Source organism: Anopheles aquasalis, chromosome 2 (assembly GCF_943734665.1).
Source record: "Anopheles aquasalis chromosome 2, idAnoAquaMG_Q_19, whole genome shotgun sequence".
NCBI lineage: Eukaryota > Metazoa > Arthropoda > Insecta > Diptera > Culicidae > Anopheles > Anopheles aquasalis.
Window position 1 is genome coordinate 9691008 of NC_064877.1, and position 21493 is coordinate 9712500.

Genomic DNA, 21493 nt, shown 5'->3' on the forward strand with positions numbered 1-21493 from the left:
TTTTGTGGGTGGGGATCGAGGGTGGCTAAAGCGATATCAAGTTGTTTTGCATCATGATGCGTGCTATGCGAGCTCGCCTTCGTGAGTGCCACCATGAGCGTCCTTGCCGTTGTCATGGAGAGCATGCGCATACAAACAGCCCGTGTCTCCTCGCCCACCAAGCCAGCCACCAAGCCAGCCCCTCGAAGTGAACAGAGCGGACGCCTGGTGGCCACCCCTGGCCGAGGTTCGAATGAATCTTTGTGGCGGAGCAACAGCAGAGTCGCGGAGCAGAGCGAAAAGCGACTTTATCTCTCGCACCGCACCGTCCGAGGAACACGCGCGCGAACCGTTTGCGTGAGCGAGCTGCCAGCAGCGCCACCACAACGGCACCACCACGGAACAGATGAGTGGAAGCCGCGGTAGCGCCAACAGCCCGAACGCGAACGCTTCGTTTTCCGTGACGTCGCGATCTGCTTGCCAGCTGCTGCTGCTGCTGCTGCTGCTGGTGCTTCGGCCAGTGCCAGAGGAAGAGGCAGCAAGCGACATTTCGCGATAGTTCGCCGTGCGCCGGTTCCTAGACCTGGTTCCACCCCCCTTCCCTCGACGACGAACTTTCTCTCCGGTGAATCTCCGGTGGACGGTGCGAGTGTGCGTCTTCGTCTCTCTATTGTGCAAAGTGAGGGTAAGCGATGGTTGACATGGTGGCGTGCAATTGCGTACCAGGGCTTTGGGGGATACCTTTTCCCTTCCAAATCCTTTTTTTTGCGTTGTGATTGTCCCCTTACTCTCGGTGGTGTAGCGAGCACTCCCTTTTCGATGATGATGATTGTGTTGGTGCGTTCTTGGTGTGTAGCAAGATATAAACAAGTTGAACCTTCAAGGGATGAGTTTTCCAATATCGTGTGTCTCCTGTCTTCTATCCTTTTGTGTGTGCATGTGCGTAATCGATAAGGACAATGGGCTAGTAGTTTTCTGTTGGCCAGGTTCGGCCCCCAAAAAATGTTAGTTCCCGTTCTGGTTCTGGCACCGAACCGTACACAACCCAATTATTAGTTTCTTGTCTGGTAATCTCGCTTCTTTTCTCTCGTTTTAAACCGTTTCAATGTGCTCTCTCTCTCTCTCTCTCTATCTCTGAGGCCTGCTGGCCAACAGCGGATGCTCTCGTGACGCGCTGTTTGCATGCTTGGCTTTGCTGTTGTTTGCTCTTTGCGAGACCGCGAGCGTCGCGCACCGTCTCATCATCTTCATCTTCGCGATCGTGACGCGAGTTCGGCAAGACAACAACCTGGGGAACAACCGGGATTCCACACGCTACGCTTTTTTTGTGCGTGCTTTCGGTTGTACGGTTGTGTGGTCAACCTTGAGGAGTCAACGGTGGGGGGACCTCACTTTGCAGCTGTGTCAGCTGGTTTCCCTCCTTGCTTGCTAGCACCGGACCGTCAATGATGCGGTCCACACTTGCTCACTCGCTCCACTCGAATCATCTGCTCTTCGTTCTCTGCTCTCTCTCTGTCTCTTTATGTTTTCCAAACAATTTCACTCCTCAGCTTGTATCTCTCTCTCAGGTGTTTTTCCAGAGAGCACATAGGGAAGGGAGAGCGAATTTTCCAACTCACCGACTGAGCTTGATCACACACCAGGCGCAGCAAAAGTGACAGAAGTCGGACGGGAAATTCGGATTTTCCCCCGGACGTTAATAGTACGTTTCAATCGATGGACAAACCCATCAATCAGTGAGCGTCTCGAGCTAAAAAGAAGTGCTGTCACACGCGGGTACTGACTTGGGGCAGAAGGGCAAAGATAGAAAACAATAATTGTACTCGATCGATGCAGTGCCACAGATACACAGAGAGAGAGAGAGAGGGAGAGAGAGAGAGAGTTAGAGTGAGGACATGGTGCTCCCCACAAAATTTTTAGCCCTCAGAAAGGGGGCTCAGTGAGTCATTTGGTTTCTACAGGATAAAGAAAGAAAACGAAACGGTCAAAAGTGTCCTTCATTCGCTTAGGATGCATTTTTGTGCCAATCAATGGTGAATCGCGGTAGGCCGTTTGTGTTGTCGAATTCGTTTGCTCTCTCTCGCTCTCTCTCTGGTTTTTTTCCCCATTTCCCATGCTCAGCAGGCCATAATCTCGTGATGCTGAAGCTAAAAAGAGAACCTCCCAAAGCGGGGGGCCAAACGCCAAGCGATCTGTCAAAATGAATGGATTCAGGTGGAGAACAAAATCCCATTCAATAGAACGATTCTGGTTAGTGATGATTTGCAACCGATCAATAGAAACGAAATTCTGGTTTTGGATGTCCTCGGGGTGGGCATGGGAGATCGATCTTCACTCCAAAGACGCACTCACACACGTGCGCTCTCCCTCTCTCTCTCTCTCTCGAGGGAGCATCGTTGGGAGAATGATTTCTAAATAATCTAACAAATATTTTTTCTTTACTTTTTCCGGACCTCTGGCCAGACGAACGGTGAATGTGGAGAGCGAGTGTGCGTCCAGCGTCGGTGTTTGTAGTGCGATCGCGTGTCTAGGGAGTAGCTTGGTGCTCCAGGATACGTGATTCCGCTTTCCTTCGTGGTGTCAAATCGCAAGCAGTTCGTGGAAACGCTTGAGGAGCGATGAAGATGAACAGACAACACCTGATTGCAGTGAATCCATCGCACGGTGTCACCATCAGTGCTCGATAAAAAGTCCTGGGACCAGGCCTTCCGTGCCTGTCTAGGTGTGCGTGTCCTTGCAACTCGTTGTGCTCAGTGTTGGAGGCAGATCAGAATCGTCCTAGCTCGAGTGAAGTCAATCCAAATCGATCTCCCTGATTGTGTACACGAGCGCTTGTTAGTGTGCAGTTCGTGTGTATGTGTGAATTAGTGTCACTTTGGTGAAAGGATTCGCATTGATTTTGTAGAACCATCGGATGCACAGGACCTATCCACAGGGATCCCCATGCACCCACTTCCTGCTGGCAGAAACGAATCAAAGCGTAAGTGTCTCCACATCATCATCATCATCATCACCATCCGCTTAAGTTAGTAACTACCGTAACGCTAGCCTTACCAAACCGGGGACAAGAGGCGTGAAGAAGCAGTAACAACGCCAACGCCACCGGAAGACAGTTGACGGCGTGTCGCTAATTAAATGGTCCAACCGAGTGGTCGCAGGGTGGTCGCGACGATAACAATCGATTTTCGGGGACGGCTTGCTGACTCGTCGATTGGACGAGTTGGAGCGAACGATCGTTTTGGTTCCGTCCATTTTTCCCAGGGGAAGGGGTCCGCAAGGGGTGCGCACATTAAACAAAATGACAATTTCACAATCGACCACACTAAAGCGAGTCGCGGCACTCGCACGCTGTGTTGTAGTGTAACGCACCATACGCGGCGCGGCCATGGCATGGGTGGCCACCACCATCACCACAAGTGGGGTGCGTTATGTGGCGCGCGCGGTAGACAAAAACATTTCATTTCGATTAACAACGCATTTCATCGTGCCGACCGGCCAGATAAAAGGGGAACGAGAGAGACAGAGAGAGAGAGTGAGAAGGAGACCTCGAACGAGGATTCATCGATTGCCTTTTTGGAGGGAGGTGGCGAGCGGACGTGTTCGTGTCTTCGATGAGGGGTGGCGCGAATCGATGGTCTTGAACAAACAATACAACCAAGCGTGCAAGTGTTTTTGTCCCCGATTCTGGTTTGATGGATCCTCATCCAACACCAGTGTGTCCAGAACGACGTCCAGACGGGGAGCTGTATGGAAGAGGATCGTCATCTCCGTTCACAAGTTTGCTCAGCTGAGTGTTTGTCGATCCGCGATAGTCTGTACACAGTCTGTCTAGAGGCCTCCATTATGGCGTTAGCTGGCAGAGAATCCAACGACAGACGTTACTCAGCAGACATCATTTCCATCATTGCCCAGACTAATAAACAACTCACTGGCCGCAACACGCCGGTGGTTGACATTTTTGTGAAAGGTCAATCCCCGCTGGTATAATCGACGCGACACCAGTACCGGTAACAGTACAGTCTTGGCCAAATTCCGCGGAATCTTATCTTATCTGCAATCGCGTACACGTTCTATGGCAGCACTCGGAGGCACGCGAAGTGCGTTCCGATTACAGTTCGGTTAAATTGTTTGACGTCCATCACTCCATCTCTCCGGGCCGGGTACACCGGAACAGACCTTATCTAGACGGTGCACCTGCCCGCGAGAACAGGTGTGTGCCGGGCGGCTGATTAACAATCGGCTTGGTGCGTTGTGATAAGAAATGGCGTCCGGTCATGATTTGATAACAACACCGGACTGTGGGCCTGCCCGTCTAGCGGTTGACCTTTGAGTCGCGGTCAAGTGCACGCTGCACTCGGCAACACGGCGGCGGCGGCGATGATGATGACGAAATGTGGACCGCGCGCGCACCACGGGAGTTCCCACGCACTCGTCTGATTTTATCGCGTACGACGATAAGGAAGTTGTACCGAAGGTACGCATGATATCAGCCCTCGGTTATGATGATGATGATGATGTTCCCGGTGGCTCCTGATTGCCAGCACAACATAACCAACCGACCGGCGATTTGACTTGAAACGACTTCAGACAGAATGCGGCATATCCACGAGGCATCCGTCACTGCACTGATGTTGTTGTCAGTCGGTGAAAATGTAGAAAATCGATTGGCCGCTGATTGAATGACCCCACGACGTACCGACAAACGGTGATGCACGCGCCCAGAATGTGGATCAACGAAAAAAAAAACGAGGCTGCAAAAAGCTCACTCGCTTTTATGGCCGCTCATAAAACTTCAGAATCGCTCGAGAATGGCCGCCCTGGGGGCCATCCTATCGTGGATTGTAGGATCGAATTCGATTAGCAACCGGGCAACCACAGGGCCAGACAAAACCCCCCCAAAAAGCGACTCGTGAAATGCGATCCATCAAGGGGTCCCGCGGACACTTCCTCGCGACTTCCTGACAGCGATGGCCGGATGGCGGGTGCGAACCAGCAACAGCCAACCATCCGCACAATTCTAGTTGCGTGATTGATCGAAAGTCGAATTGTGAAGGAGTGAGGGCACTCGAACCTACCCGGTAAATGGTGCGGTGCAGCGTAACCTAACCTCAAAAACAAACCCGGCTGCTGCTGCTGCTGCTGCCGCCGCCTACTACCGTCCAAATGGCGCATTAATCGATTATCGTTTGACGCGCGTGCCGAGGGCCAGGAGCCGCAGATCGCCACCCAAACCGACTCCACCACCGACCGGTTGATTGACTATTGTTTTGACCGAGTGCCGGGGGCGGGAGGCATCATCGGACATATCTGGTGAGTGGTGGGCACGTTAACGAGCCCCTTCTGGAGCGGTCGCGGCTTGGGCGCTAATCTTTTGGGTCGTTTTTCGCCGTGGCGCCTCGCAGCACGGGAGCTTAGGAGTTTGAAGCCATCTTAGAAGGCCATGACAGTGTGCACACTCCCGTAGACGGTTGCTATGCGTTCATGACCACCACGAGTTCACAATTCTTTACGTAATTCACAACGTGGCTCCTGGAGAAGGAAGAGACTCCAAGAGAGCAGAAGTTGTTTGAAGGACGACTTGGTCCCTGTGTCCTCATCGGCCTTGCCACTTCGGCGTTACTATCTTTTCTAGCGTCACCATTGCAACACGACGATAATCACCAGAACCAGAAATGGCTTCCCGGTTTAATGGGTTTCAGTCTCCGGCACCACCATGGAGCACGTTGCACGATCGGCAGCTGGAAACGGCGCTTCTTATGGTATCGAGCGTGCGTTATGTGTGTGACACCACTCTGTGTGTGTCTGTGTGCCTTTAGTTAATTGGGATTTCTTCCTCTTTTTCGTTGCGTCGCTTCTTTTTGCTTCTGTTGCTGCGTCTTCTCCGTCTGTCTGTACGCCCTTGGTCCTTTCTTGGCACGTTGGCGCAGGGAATTAAGGGTTCACGGTCCAGTGGACAGGGGCAGAATATATTGCGCAATATTGCGCCCGATGGTTCTTGCAACACTGTAGCCTTCCTGGTCCTGTTGCTGCTGCTGCGGCTGCTGCTGCTGCTGGAGGTGGTTTTGTTAATAAAATTTACGAATCTCACCCCAGACGTGACTCGGTGTCAAGTCAAGTGAAATGCCACGTTTTGGGTACGCGAAAATGGTTTTCAGGAAACTGAAAATGGCGGCGCGACTCTTATAAGAATCCGTCGGGTCCGTCCTCGCGAGAACTCACGGGTCCTCGTGGCAATATCTAATTAGCTGGCGGCGCTACTGGATTACAGTAGTGTTACCGAGGCAATTATGGCAATGGGAAAGTTCTAACCATCGCACACTCTCACTTACTTATTGATATCTCGCGCGGCCGATAATCGTTCCATTGAGTGATACGGCTGTGTGGCATCAAGGCCCTGCTCCATAGCCGGTCACGCAAGCGATGGTGGTGTTTTCAGAGGAATTTCGCCGAGGCTAGCAGCAACCGTTCGATGGCTCGACCAATTAATCAATACCGGAGTTGCACTGATTGCGAAAGATTATTCCTTGTCCACCTTGTGCCACCTGCCCCACTTCTATCACCCGTTTCACTGTTCTGTGATGCTCCGCGTTTTTTTTCGCTCGTATTCGCTCGACCACGGACCAGCAGCAGCTGGAAAGTGCTCGTAAATCATGGGAAAAGCCAGCTGTTGAAAGACCACCGGCATTGGCACCACCATCACCACCACCACATAAGCTGCTCCTGCCGTACGTCGTCCTTGCGTCCTTGGTGGTGCAGTTTCGCAATTCCGACTAAAGGACTTATCCGCTTGTTATCCACTTGTGGGCGAGCGTGGGCCCGGCACTGGCTTTGGCTCGGCTCAGTTCGGCTCCTGGCGTTGATGAATGATGGTGATACGGTGATAGTGAACGAGATGCAATTCTGGATTGATTTTCGTCGTCATCGCCGTCGTCGTTGGGACGGGATTTCGTTAAAACAATGCCAAGCGATCGTGAGAGCGTTGACTGTGGGCAGTGATTGGCCAGAACTGACGATGTGAATCAGAATCAAAAATCAGATTTAGTCATCATTTGTTTGATTAAATGTAACAATTTGCCCTCTTATTGTATTATCATCGAACAGTATTGATGCTAGCTTAGCTATTGTGTTTGCTAGTTTCAATGAAATATATTTTTTTCATAGTTATTGTTACTAAACAAAAAGGTTGCTTACCTTAATTGAAAACTATTCATAACCCAATACTAACGGACATCAACGGATGGCCGATATAAACTATTTAAACTATATTTTATCCAGTTTAACCAGTACGGTTAACTAGAGTACTAATATATAGATTGCTGAGAGTTTTCCAAGTAATTTAATTTAATTTTTCGTTCGACTGCAGTTGATTGCTATCTCAATGTTTTCAATTGTTTATCCGTTTCGGTTGGCTTTAACAGAGCGACAAGATAGATAACGTGTTCCTTTAGTGTAAAAAATACTTTTTGGAATGTTTTTTTTGGAATGGAATGAAAATCCATGTTATTATGACTGATTTAGTTAGAATTAAACGCAAAAACAGCTTTAGCTAATCTTCTGACAACAGAATTGTACCAAGGAACGGAACTCATTTCCGTCTAGGCCGCTGGCCAAGCACATGTCCATCAGAAGCTATCCAACGAACCGTTGCACTAATTCGTAATCCATCCTCTACTTTAAAAAACCCACACATTTGACAAGAGAAAAAGGAAACCCCACCCCAAACGACGAAGAGTTTGCAGCGCCATGCAGGCATGCTTGCACAGTTGCTACAATCAAGTGATTACGAGCGGTCTGCAAGTGCAGCTGCACTTGCATCGGTACAAAGCATCGCTACAAAGCAGCAGCAATGGCAAGAGAAGCAGCAGGGAGGCTAGTTAGACGAGTGAATGGGTGAGCGAGGGAAGTAGGAACCCGGAGACAAATTACTCGCTTCGCCAAACGTTAATGATTCCACCAAGCACCAAGCGAACTGATGTTGCTTCGCTCCGATTCACACCGAGACTCTAGGCCACCAACCTCCCGCCGGCGGGAGGAGCCCATCATCACCGTCATCATCATCATCATCATCATCATCACCAGTCTCATATGCCAATCTCGGTCGAGCGAACCAAGCCGAGCGTCCTCTATTTGCCGTTCGTTCCTACACTTCCGTTGCATCAGCTTTAACCGAGGGCCACTAGCGCTAGACTGGCTCGGGTGGTGGGTGAGGCAGTGCGAAGTGCAGCCTAGATAATAAGAATGCACTTGCACTTGCGCTCGGTACAGCTGCACTGGATTGCACTCACTGCTCCGTTCAGTAGCGCCACTATTGGACACGCCTTTGTGTTCCACAGCTGATGAGATGCCGATGCTCTCGTTGGACCCCCTGCATTGAGTCTGTTTCAAGGGCACAATCTCCGGGGGGGAGGGGGGCCTTAGTAGCGGAACCAACATATGTTGCCAGTCAGCAGCCTTCGCTGCAACACCCATCATCCGGCTTTAAACCACTCACAAAGCGTGGCATTGCAAACGATGCTCGATGGCTGAATCGAAAAGCAGTGCTCGGCACGCTAGCTGATGTCTCAGACCATCCTTTCGGTCACCGTGATCGGTTGCAGGTGTAATTATGATAAACATTCGATCCACCACCACCTGCGAGCTGCTCCGGTGTCAATATTGATTCATTTTCACACTGCTTCCGGTTCCAGGTGGAAAGGTCTGATATGTGATGAGGAAGTATAGCAAGAAAAATCAATTTAAATTTTCATTTTCCCCGCAAGACACTCACGACACAGAAAGGTACTCGGCACATCGTGCTGTTCCGGGAGCCGGCGAGAAGGTGTCCTTTTTAAAAGATTCAATAAAACCAACAAACCGCTTCCCGGGTCGTCACCATCGAACGGGTGAGGTTGATGGAGTCCCTTTTGGCTACCGTTAGGCCAAGGTCCTGGTTGCTGGTTGCTTAGGAGATGACGCAGCTGAAGCTATTCGAACTCCAGCCTTCTACACATTATTCCCAGAGAGGTTGGCTGGTTCTGACACACCTGGAACCGCTGAATTAGTGACACCTGCGACCTGCGAAAGCATGCCGAAGAGACTTAAGAATGAAAAACAACCCCCTCCCCCACTAAAAAACATCACAAAATGGAGTTTTCTCAGAACGGAGTATTCCGATAGACAGTTCCCAGCCCGTACAGGTCGCACGGCGGCGCATTTGTCACTGTCATACCGACGCTGTCATCTCTCACTCTTGTCTCACTTTTTTCACACTTTTATTATAGTTTTCTCGGCTTCTCGGCACCCGAAATGTATGTGTCTGTGACAGCACACTCCAACTATAAAACACCGGAGCACAAGTGTGGTCCACCCGGGGCTCATTTGCATCTTTTTCCCCGAATATCCCTTTTGGGGGGGTCCCCTCTCTGGGGATATACGCGGTTATACCTTTTCGATGCCATTGGCCCTTATCGGCCACACTTTTTGCTCGAGTGCTCGCGCCACGAGTTCGCTCAGGATCTGCTTCTTCTGTTTCCATTTTTTGTTTTCTAACGAGAGCTTCTTAAAGTTCATCGTTCAAGGACTCGCCGTCCTTGTCGTCGGCGAGGCTCGGTTGAGGCTGTCGTCGTCGTTCTGTCCCAGTGCGATCCGGTGTGTCCTTCTGTCGGGAGTGGGAGAACCGCCTTAATCAGACCACGCCATCCTCTCTGCGTGGTTTTGCGGAAAGGAAAACGTTGTCGCGACCGCATGATGTCGAGTAAATCACGACGATGGTCCCACGGTTCGGACTCCCACGTAGTGCTGCTGCTGCTGCACCGCACACCAGGGCGTTGGCGACGAGAACTAGGCCACAAGAGAGAGAGAGAGAGAGAGAGAGAGAGAGAGAGAGAGAGAGAGAGAGAGAGAGATCAAGCCCCGAAGTCATATCGGCAACCGTGGCGACGACCACGATGCCACGCTGCCATCACTTCCGGTAAACCGGAGAGGCTATCGGGAGCATAAAAAAGAAGCAAAATCCTCTTCCGCCCGCCACAATCACCGCTATCAGGGTGTATGTGTGTGCGGTGAGCAAACATCAGGAGTGCAATCGTAGCAGAAAGGATGGTGGTCCAGATGGCTTCTCTCTATCTCTCTATCCGGGAGTGCCGCGCGTGGGATGGCATTCATTCAGCACATTCAGCGCGTTCCACGCTCCCCATTCCCTACAGCCCCAGCACAAACCGCAGTGCACTGCACCCACCAGTGCACCAATATGTTTCAATGTTTCAGCCAAGATATGTGTTGCATTCCGGTACCGGCATTAGCAGCAGGAACATGCGCCTATTGTACTGGCCGCTTTCTCTCTCTCTCTCTCCTTTTGTGTCGGTTGCAATGGTAAGACGTAGTGTATATCAAGTGAATTTCGGTTGCGTTGGTTGTACTGTTCTTCTTCGCGATCTTTGCTTCATTTAACGAGAACACTTGCTGGCCTGGTCTCGTCCTGTTCAAACAGGATCGATATGCAAATAACATGGCGACTGGTCGTTCCGAAGGATTTTTTTCGTGTTGTCCCATGCACCGTGAAATCGGAATACGGGCAACCGGTACTCCGGCCGGAAGGTTCCGCCAGGTTCCGTTTAATGGATGGCATATCCGGCCCGGAACCCTACAGGAAGAGCGCACCATTACAACGGAGAGGCCCCAAAGGGCATGTTAAACCCGTGACACCGGTGTTTATGTGTATGTGTGTCCGGCCACCGGCACACACAACAGGTACAGCTGACCTCCCGGGGCACACATACACACCGCCAGCAAGCGGATCACATTCCAGGCGCTCCGAAGACGGAAGAAGCAAAGCGAGTAAATATAGAAAATGGTGACCATAATGGTGAAGTTTTCCGTGCGCCAGGAAAACGACACCGAGTCCAGCTCCTTGCCTGGCTCCAACAACAACAACAACGACGAAAAGAACGACGAGCACGACAATGTCTCACACAATTTTCCCAGGCTTTTCCCGGTGCGCTGCGGAGGCGTAAATATTAAGAGCCGGAAAAATTTCGTGAAAAATGTCCTCCCACGCGGCACTATGCGGGGACGTGCAGAGTGGAGTTAAAGATTCAGCGCGGTCTTTCGCATTGTCGTCCGCGATGCAGCGGTTGCTTGCCCCGGGAAAGTGCCCTGAAGTTTCCTCTACGCGGAAGTCGTAAAGTTTGTGCAAAAGTTACTTACACGGTTTGTTGGTTTTTGGTTTAAGCTGTCGTTAAGCTTCTTGCTGCACTACTACCGGGCTGGCACTCGGGCGTTGCTCGTTGAAGGAAGTTGATTGGATTACGCTCCCTGGCGCGGTGTGGTTGCGCTCAGGTTGGAAGTGAGATAATGAAACGTCGGATAAACAGTTGATGTTGCTCGTATCTCGTGTGTCTGTTTTTGTGTTTGTTAATCTGTTTGTTGCTTACTTGAAACGGATTTCGCTATTTTCATGAAGCCAACTTTTTTGAAAACTTTCGAACATATGCAGACAACGACATAAAGTTCAAAGGATAAAGATGTCACCGTTTTCCCCTTCAATTAAAACCCAAAAAGAGGAAATCATTTTCAGTTGAAAGTATGCACTTATCTGATAAAAAATGCCACCAAATATTCATTCTAATACCGCATTCCCTTGAGAGAGTCAGTGCTCACCGCAAGCTCACTTCTATCATTAATGCGACACCTTCTTTTGACCTTCACTGTTCTGCTCTGCTCTGCTTCGTGGTTGTGGCAATCGAATCGAATCGAAGCGAGTTTTTGAGTTTTTGGGGCTTTTTCCCCCGCTACTCAATATGCTCCAGCATCACGAAAATACCATTAGCTCTTCGCCACGCCACCACCACCACCACAACCCACTTTACGGGGCTAATTAACCGCATTGACACTCGCGCCTCGACCTGCCCCACCCCTGGGGGGTTGGTGGTGGTATCATGGGATGAGAATTTGACTTTTGAACTCGAAGCACACGAACCACGTCAGGTGTGGTGTTTCGGTCCCGAAAAACATGCTGTGCCAGCGGTACAGGCGAAACGTGCGCATACCCCGTGTCTGGGTCCGATTTCCAGCGGATGTCCTTCGGTTTTCCTGGGGGTTGTTTTGATGGTGAATTGAGCAGCAGTAGCAGCAACCGGGTGGGAAACGGGTGAAGGTACAAAATGAAAAGACACATTCACACGCCAAACACGCATCCCAAACCGCTCCCCGGTAGTGGTGATGGTGTTAATTTACATCACGACGATGCATCCCTTTTTTTCCGAGGGTTTCCACCCGATTGCTTATTAAGGAGGGTATCAGGATGAGATTGGAGTGTTCGAAGCGTTCGGAAGCGTGTTTATTGGTTTTCTTCATTAATCATTCAGTTACACCAGCAGATCGAAGGGGAATTTAACTACCAAACCACATGCGAAGTGCGAAGTGCCAGTAAATCGGAGTCTAAATTCTCATTGTTTTTTTTTAATATACCCTTTTTTCTTTTGGTATTGCTTTGATATTCATGTAAACGAAGACAATAAATAAGAGGAGGAGTTGAAGTTAATACAAAAAAGAACAAGTAAAAACGGTGAAAGTCGTAACTATTTTCATAATTATTTCTTTCAAACAATCTCGGAATTTTTATCGCAAGTTTATTCAATGAACAAAGTCTTCCTTTCGATTGAAGCTTTCTTTATTTTATTTTATACACCATTAATAACGAACGCTGCAATGTTTAAAACGGACTCCGTGACAAAGGGCACACATTTTTTTTTATTTCCTAAAACGTCAATAATGCTAATGTGCGAGCACCATTAACACCAGCGTACCCCTGATGCTATTGCTAATGCTAATGCTGCTAATGCGGCAAATGTGCAAAATACCGGAAACAATTAACAACTTCCATGCCTGCGAACGGATCTTTTCCGCCGGTTCATCCAAAGCGAAAGCACAGCAACATAATGAATGAATCACAAACCTTCAATCGGGATTACCAATCTAGCTAGTTCGCAGTTCTTCTAATCCTTTCCCGTTCTAATTTTGTTCCCCTTGTTTTTTTTTTTCTCTCTCACAGATTTAAAGAGCAAGAGCACGCGACCAGCTGGCACGAAAGCCTCACTGGCGGCGGCAACGAACGGAGTAACAAAGTTTCGTGGAAAACAGTTTCCCCTCCCCCGTACGAGCTCCCATGTGTTGGTTGCGTGGCGATGGATGCGACTAGAATGGCCGGCAAAGTGAACAGTGACAGTGCTCCCATGCTCGGGAACATAGGCCAAGCGAATCCACTGCGTCACCCACAGCATCAGCATCTGCCACCGCAGCCACCGCCGCCATCACAGTCACAGCCACAGCATCATCATCACCAGCACTCACATCATCATCCGACGGACGGGTTGACGGAGGTGTCCGTGGTGGACATTAACGCATCGTTGGCCGCTTCGGCCCCTCTCATATCGCACGGCGTCACTCCCTCCCCGACCCTTCTTCCGTCCAGTGGCCCGCACCTTGGGAGTAGTAGCGGCGTAGGCGCGGTCAGTTCGGCCACCAACCAGCATCACCACCACCAGCACCACCAGCACCATTATCCAGCGCCGACGCCGGTGCCCGGCTTCTGCAACATCCTGAACGTCTCGAACAGCACCGACCTGCAGGCGGTGGCCTACAACTCGCTCACGCAGAACGTGCGCTGCAAATCCCCACCGACGCTGGTCGATAATCTTAAGAACGGCACCATCGGGTAAGTGTCATCTTGCTTGCGCAGGATACCAGCCACCACCAAGGCGGCGTGGAAAGCAGTTCAGCAAACACAATGAGAGCGAGCGCTCGCGGTGAAAAACAAACTCATAAAAGCCAATTCAACCAGCGAGAGGTGCTGCGGTGCTGAGGTGCGATGTTTATTCGAAGCATGATGCTATGAAAGAGATGGACGAACCGCTCGAGAAAGGACTGCGCGGAGTGGGTGGGTGTGCGTTCCGTGTGCGATACGAAATCCGACTTCTTTCAAACCCCTACACGGGCTTATGTGACTCACTCCATGCTCCATTCTATTCGCGCGAGCGCGCGCTCCTTTGCGCGATTGTTTGTTTTTGGAGGACGAGGGCGAACTGGCTAATGTTTACAGATTGCCATCAGCCCCGGTCTGCAGTTCCAACAAACGAAGCACAGAACTGTGCTCCTGTGGCCGCCTTTTTATGAGGCCGGCATCGAGAGCACGGACTATATGAACTGGATGAACCACAACCAGAAGAAGTAGAAATGGAGTCCGGTGTTTGCCCCGGTCGCAAGCATCCTATGTTGAATGGAACTATTATGCAATCCATCGATCGTTGGCCGAGAATTGATAGAGACTCACAGCGAGAGAGAGAGAGAGAGAAAGAGAGAGAGAGGGATAGACAGTGGCTCTTCGCAGTGGCGCCCTCGATGCTTAAAAGGGAAACTGATTTTGCAATTCAATTTCGGATTACGCGATGACCGGTTATCGAAGCATCGTGCACCGTGATTTTCGTGGTGCTGCAGTGTGTCTCCTCGGTTCAAGGACCGACCAGATCGCCGCCGTAGTGGTAGTAGTAGTAGTGTTCCGATGATTTATTCATTGCTTCCTTCGAGAGACTAACTTCCTACCGAAGGCCAACGTTCCTTGGGAGATGACAGGAAGGTTACGCGTTGCTTCTTTCGCTCTTCTGCTCTTCTGGTTTTCTGCTGGAAACGGAGGAAAGGAAAGAATTCTCTAGATTAACTTTTCGCTCAATGCTGCTGCAGCTCGCTTTCGGTTGCAATTTTATGTTGCTCCATACCTTCAGGGTCAGCGAGTCCCCGGGAGCTTTTTCGATGAATTTCTCGTTTGGATATCAAACATTTGCAACGGATGTTTCGCCCGGTGGTTAACCCGCGTTTGACCGACCACCGGTGCTGATTGTAGGTCAAAAACCGACATCACACATAATCGGTTCACGATGGAGCCGCCTAGTACCCCGGCCAGTTCCTCCGAAGTACATAGCAACGACCTGCCAGGCGCCACACATACGAGGCCACAGGATGACCTCCTCACGCTGCCTAATGCTAACGACAAGGAAAAAAGAAAGAGAGAGAGAGACTAAAAGAACAAGCAGAAAACCGACGGTAGCAGCAATATGGCCAACCAGCTCCTTTTTGATGCAGCAAAGAGGCAGGGCCTTCAGGGGAGGCTCATGTCCGTCTGCGGTCGGCAAACTCGGTAAAGGATTGCTTTTACACACATACATGCCCCCGCGAGGACATAACGGCAAGCGAGTGAACAAGCGAGCGAGAGCTCTTCATGAAATCGCGACCACCACCAGCCGGCCGGCAGGGGAGAAGTTGGAGCCGCCCGGAAATTATACCGGAGATGGGACAAAACTGATAGGTCCGCCACTAGGGCGGCAGATGGCACATGGAGCAAGGGATGGTGCATGTGCAAGTGCAATTTAATTTAGAGTGCATTCGTGTCTTCCCTGGCGGTGTCTATTTCATTGCTAGCGAGTTGTTGGTTGGATAGAGGCCAGTAGTTCAGTGTCGATACGGTGGCATCCGGATGATCCGTTGCCACAGCATCCACAGCAGTTCGTTTCTGATGGATCCGATGGATCGGTTTTCAAGTGCTGCGAGGGTTCTCAGGTCTTCGATTGCACATCACCACGCGCACTACGCGCAGGGAAACTAGACGGATGCACTTTCTCTTCAATTGATCACCGCGAGCACTTCCTGGGTATCGCTTTGTCCACTGGCCAAGCTGTAAAGAACCTGGAGAGATCTGCCTTCCTCCTTCGTGACAAATCAGCTGTCCAGCTCGGGGTTGCGGTGACAACACGTTACTAATAGTCCTCCTAGTGGGTGTCATCATCATCATCACAATCATCGTCATCGTCAACGTGTTGGTGATGATGAATTAAATCTTAATTGAATTTAATTGAAGCGAACATCAGACGAAGGCTGCTGGCCCCGGTGGGAGGGGAAAGAGGGGACACTATATGCCGCACCAAACAAAGGTGATGTCCATCAGATGTCAATTACTTTGCACTGGAACACTCGCGTGTCTAAGCCGTTGTTGCGCCCCCCCCCCCCCCCCCTGTTTTCTTGTGGTCGTTATGCTACTGACCAAGCATTCTGGGTCTGGTTCGCATTCGGCTAATTGAATGAAACCGACCTGAACCGGTCCCAGAGAATGTCCCATTGAGTGCGATTGGAAGAGCGCAAGCGAGAGAGGAGGAGAGAGCACCGATCGACGATCGCTAGAATTGATGTGGGACATCATGGCCTCCACGGTCCACTGTGGCTCGTTTCCAAATCATTCCCGTATTCCAGTTCTGTGCTGCAAGTGGTGATCGATAGTTCGATCGTGTCGTGGAGTGAGATTGAAAATGGAGCGCTCAGTGATGTTTGAGAACGATCAGCTAGAGCAGGACGTTACCTGCTGTGCAACGTCTGGAAGGTCGCAGGACGATCTGCCTGATGGCTCATCGATCGGCCTGTTTCGGCTCGAAACGTTGCCACCGTCCGGGTGCAGCAGTTTAGAAGATCTGGACGACACGGTCGAGGGAACGACGATCTATCAGCTGAGTTGCGACACCGGCTATAACCTAAACTTCTACGCCAATCGTTGTGATGTCGGATCGGAAGAGGCCAACCTGCAAAAGGACCTCAAGAATACCGCCGTTTGGGTGAAAAGGTACTGGCAACGGTTTGAAAGTGGGATTTGTTTGTAATCGACCAGGGTGCAAGGTGTCAATAAGAGATCCAACTAATCGATTGCCAGGCGAAGCTGCGTTAAATATGTATGAAGGGATGTCGTTCACGGGTTTTCGGGTGGAAGGAATTTCACGAGTGAGTCAACCTTGACAGCAGACGAATGTGTGTCGACTCTTTATCGACTGATTGCTAGACAAATAACGCAATCAATGATATCTATTAGAGTTGTGCGGGGGAACCACGTTCAGTTATTTAAGCAAATGGAATGTCCGCAAACGTGTCACAAGGTCTGTTGCTATTCGAAACAGCTGTATCTTTTTGAAGTTGTGGACATTCCCGGCACAATTTAATAATAGTTTAGGAGTCTCCTAAAATAATGGTTGGTGTCATATGGTTGGTGTTTCCAATGGAATACAGAATCTCAAAACTGTGGAAGAATGTTTCCAGGTTTGGAAGTTCAATCCAGTAGAGTGTAGCTTATCGAAGTACAATTAATAGAAGTAAATTTTTCGTGAAGATGATAGCTCAGCCAATATGGACTATATAAAAAATACTACAATTCCGATCAATTTACTTAACGATGTTCAGTCCATTCCGACTCCAACTATGCCTTGAAGGAGTTACAAATTCCACGCAGATTCTCGATCGTTTTCAACAGTGGCATCGCATCCCTTGCTCCCCTTCCAAGAATGTGCTCTCTCGCAATGCTTCAGCTCGCCGATGCCGATGGCATTCCAATGCAAACAGAGCGCCCCAGAGTCCTACAAAAGAAAAAAAAACTAATACTACGAACAAACATAAACAAATCCAACTCTAGCAGTTACTCTAATCGCTCCACCTAAACCACCCTTTCAACAACCTCCCAGAAACGCGATTTAATCGATTTTCACTTCCACGGATTTTTCGTTATTAAATTTGGTAACGCAGGTGGAAGGCAGCGAGCGAGCAGGCCAGCGTTACCCGTCTTGACGGCCAGCGACGGCGTCGGGTTTTGTTTTCATAAAATCACCTCACTTCCCATTTCCGTCCCGCCAAAAATGGCCCCGGCATCAGAATGCAATCGAATCCGCAGAACGCTCGGACGGACGCTAAGGGAATGATCGTGTAAACAGCGAAGACGAACACGAAAAAGCCGTACCCAAACTGTGCTTGCCAAGCCGATGATGATGATGGTGATGCCAAGCAGCGGCTAGCCGCAGTTCGCGTGCCACAAACATTTTCGGGAGTTTTTATTTTTAAAATTCCCTCGAACAACGGCAGCGGAACGGTTCGAGTGCAGCTGTACCAAGCCGCAGAAAGGAATCCAAACGGACGCTCATTCAAACTCGTCGTCGCCGGGACCATTGATAACCGACGATTGGGTGACCGTACCACAATCAGGATCACCCCAAAAAGCATTTCGAAACAAATGCTCCCCATTTCATGTCACGGTCATCCGTCCTTCTAGTGAGAGGGAAGAGGAAGGGACGTTGGATCGGGTGAAGGTCACTGATAACAGCGAACCATCTTCTTCCTTCTGCACCATCGTCAGCGCTTTTTTCGGAGCTCAGATTTCAGCTAATCGAGTGGGCGAGTCCTCCGCTTATCTGGAACGCGGCTGGCTTTTCGGGAAGGCTTAGTAAACCCAGGCCAGGGGCAACGACACGCGTGTTTGGTGGGGCTGATGCGGAACTCATTAATCGCCAATCGGGATAATTGGTGACGCATATTTGCACCCTGAGACGCAGCGGGCGAGATGGACGCCCAGGTGTTGCCAGCACAATAAGTCATCAATCGTTTCGCACGCCACCCGCACGCCTCTTGGTCAATTCGGGCCCGGCCGGGAGAATGGTATTGTGTAATGAAGCATCGCGCGTGATTGCTGACGAGGACGAGCAGTGGACAGTTATCAGGACCTATTCCTGGGCATGGGGACGTCGCTGCGGAGACTGCGTTCAGTTCAGCTGGTCGCTTGTAACGATCGTGCGTTTCATGCGTATCAGTGCTTCGTTGACCGCTTTAAGTTGCAGACGGTTTTGGCCGCGAATTGCGCTCGTGTTTGCTTGTGTCCGCACGCGTGTCGGTGAGAGTAGGTTTTAGTGACAATGGAGAGTGCTGTGTTTGTCGCGGATAAGCGTCATCTCGGTAGCTTGTCACTGTTACCGGTTGTCGAGAGGTAAAGCTACTCTGCTTATCTGCTACTGTCGATCTTCACCTCTAAATTTATCTCACGTGCAGTGCGATCATTCCGCGATCTATCGTTGGGTTTTAGAAGCTAAAGTTGCATGTCTCTTAGGGTCCATAACCTTGGTTCCCATTTTTAACGGACACAATACCACGTGCTAGCCAATCGTACATACACTACGGACGCTGCAACATGCAGCGGAACAGATGGTTCCACGCATTTGTTCAAACTGAACGAGTTTAAAAAGCTGTAGCTCGAGCAGAAGTTGCAGTTGAACAATGCAAACGTGCAAAACAAGCCAGAACACCCAAACAAACACCACGAAACTGAATGGCATCAATTGTGTTACTTACTACCCACCGGGAAGACTTTCTCTCTGTCTCTCTTGAATACTTGACCTCGCAAAAACGGATGTTTCATTCCTGCATGGCGAAAAACAACGATCCATCATTATTAAAAAAGCTCCCACTCCCGGCACGGCACGGAGAAACTAACTGTTAGCCACTCTTCCGTGTCCGTACCTCGCCAACCTCAAGCGGCCACACCACGAGAAGAATTGGAAATTATAGGGTGCGCGGTGTAACGTGATGCCATTCATTCAACTTCACCACCACCTGAAACTTGAGTCACCTCCCCGCCCCTGGGGGTCCATATGCCCCGGAGCTGAATCACCGGGTTTGCGGCATAAATTAAAAGGATGTCGGCGAATGAGGGAACACTAACGGGGAGGGGGGGGGGGGGGGGTGAGGCAGGCGCGCAAGTATATTAATTAGAAATGATGTCACTTCCTGAACACCATCCATCCATCCACCACCACCCATTCTCTCTCAGCCTCAGACCCGTGCAAGAGAGAGAGGATGCGCTAGTCCTCCTCCTAATCACTCCCGGTCACGATTCGTTTTCGCGAATTTTGCACATTCCGAGCCAGTGCCGTGGCCATTCCGCGACTGCTTGCTGGAATCGTTCGCTGGCTGGCTGGTGGGTAGGTTTTTTTTGTAAATAGTTAATTTTAATTAAAACTCTCCACCATCCTACCGCCTGCCTGACTCTTTTCCCAAAAGCATCGGGATCGATAACCCAAAAACTGTGCCTGTGGTAGATGAATTTAGAACGCCTTCCCCCCCCCCGGGTGCCGAGGGCCTAGATTAGTAGACTCTATTTCATTCTTTCCGCTCCGCTTGATGAATGTCCTGTTTTGCCTTTAATTTATGCGTCCACGGCCATGTGCTCGAGGGTCCTACGCTACGTCGGGGTCCTTCCTGCAAGAGGAATTCGTAGCATTCCATCACTGCTCACGCCACGACACCGTTGACGTGGTTTGATTTGTTGAACTCGATCTAAATCACTCCATTCTGTGGACCTCCGGTAGCGCGGAAGAGAGTATGATTTCGTTGGATGATTTCGGTTGAAAGAGGCTCACCATAAAAACTCAACGCAACCAAAGTGCCCCAGTCGCGATCGCATTACGACGGCTGAGCGATGGATCATGACTTTTTTATGATAAAAACCTGTGGCAGGTGTCCCTCCCCGGTACCAAACTGTTGCTGTTGCGGATGGCAAGATGGGTTTTGGCAGTTTATGAGCATTCGGGAGAGGGGCGAACATTGCCAAAGTTAATCCCCCCCATTCCCATCGCCACTTTTTTATGGCGTCAGTTGACGGAATCATTGTGGATTATAATGGGAAGTTAATTAGTTTGGCTCATTAGCGGGGACCAGAGGGAGCCAAAAACCAAACCAGTAGTACGGGAACAGGTACTACCGTTTGATTTATGATACGGGGACGGGGAGCCACCAGTTAGAATTACCTTTTTGCACGATCCCCAATACTGATTGTCCTCTCTTTGCTTGCTTGCTCTCTCCTTGGTGTAGAAACTCCCAGAGTGCTCTCTGCAACGGGGCCATCATGACAAATGGGCAAACGAAGGACTCGAACCTGGCCCACGGACTGGTACGGAAGGTGCTCAACAGTAGCGATGGCAATGGACAGAAGAAACCGATGGTAAGTAACAAACCGGCAACAAAAAACGCCCTATTCCCCTAGTGTATCCGCATCTGATCGATCGTGTGCGCAGGTTTCGCTCACGCATTTACCCAGAAGACCACCGATCGACATCCAGTTCATCGACATGGCGTACTCGGTGTCCGAGGGCCACAAGCGTGGCTACAAAACCATTCTCAAGGGCATCAATGGGAAGTTCCGGTCCGGGGAGCTGACCGCCATCATGGGACCGTCCGGTGCTGGCAAAAGCACACTCATGAACATTCTCGCCGGTTACAAGTAAGTCTACTTTGAGAGGACCACAAGGAAACTCCGAATTTTACTTACATTCCCCATCCTGCCCCCAGAACATCACACCTCAGCGGTTCGGTACTGATCAACGGCAAGGATCGGAACCTGCGCAAGTTCCGCAAACTGTCCTGCTACATCATGCAGGACGACCGGTTACTGCCGTACCTGACGGTGCGCGAAGCGATGATGGTATCGGCCAACCTGAAGCTGGGCAAAGACATCTCGGTATCGGCGAAGCGAGCCGTGGTGGAGGAGATCATCGAGACGCTCGGCCTGTCGGATGCGGCCACCACACTGACGCTCAATCTGTCCGGTGGCCAACGGAAACGGCTCTCGATTGCGCTCGAGCTGGTCAACAATCCGCCGGTGATGTTCTTCGACGAACCGACCAGTGGCCTG

At 50.5% G+C, this 21493-nt stretch overlaps 1 protein-coding gene across 3 annotated transcripts in view; it reads left to right on the plus strand.

Moving 5' to 3' along the window:
• The first annotated feature begins 311 nt into the window (after positions 1 to 311).
• LOC126569415 (ATP-binding cassette sub-family G member 1-like) overlaps positions 312 to 21493 on the plus strand; it is a 25594-nt gene continuing 4412 nt past the window's right edge. The window contains exons 1-6 of one of the 3 annotated variants that reach the window (XM_050226487.1): positions 312 to 664; positions 2443 to 2959; positions 13010 to 13672; positions 20674 to 20803; positions 20877 to 21082; positions 21151 to 21493. The exon at positions 21151 to 21493 is cut by the window's right edge and continues 232 nt beyond it. In XM_050226487.1, coding sequence (XP_050082444.1) covers positions 13143 to 13672; positions 20674 to 20803; positions 20877 to 21082; positions 21151 to 21493 — 1209 coding nt within the window. In that variant the 5' untranslated portion in view covers positions 312 to 664; positions 2443 to 2959; positions 13010 to 13142. Of the gene's footprint in view, positions 665 to 1939; positions 2023 to 2442; positions 2960 to 13009; positions 13673 to 20673; positions 20804 to 20876; positions 21083 to 21150 lie in introns of those variants that run through there. The other 2 variants (XM_050226488.1, XM_050226489.1) reach the window with 2 other exon arrangements.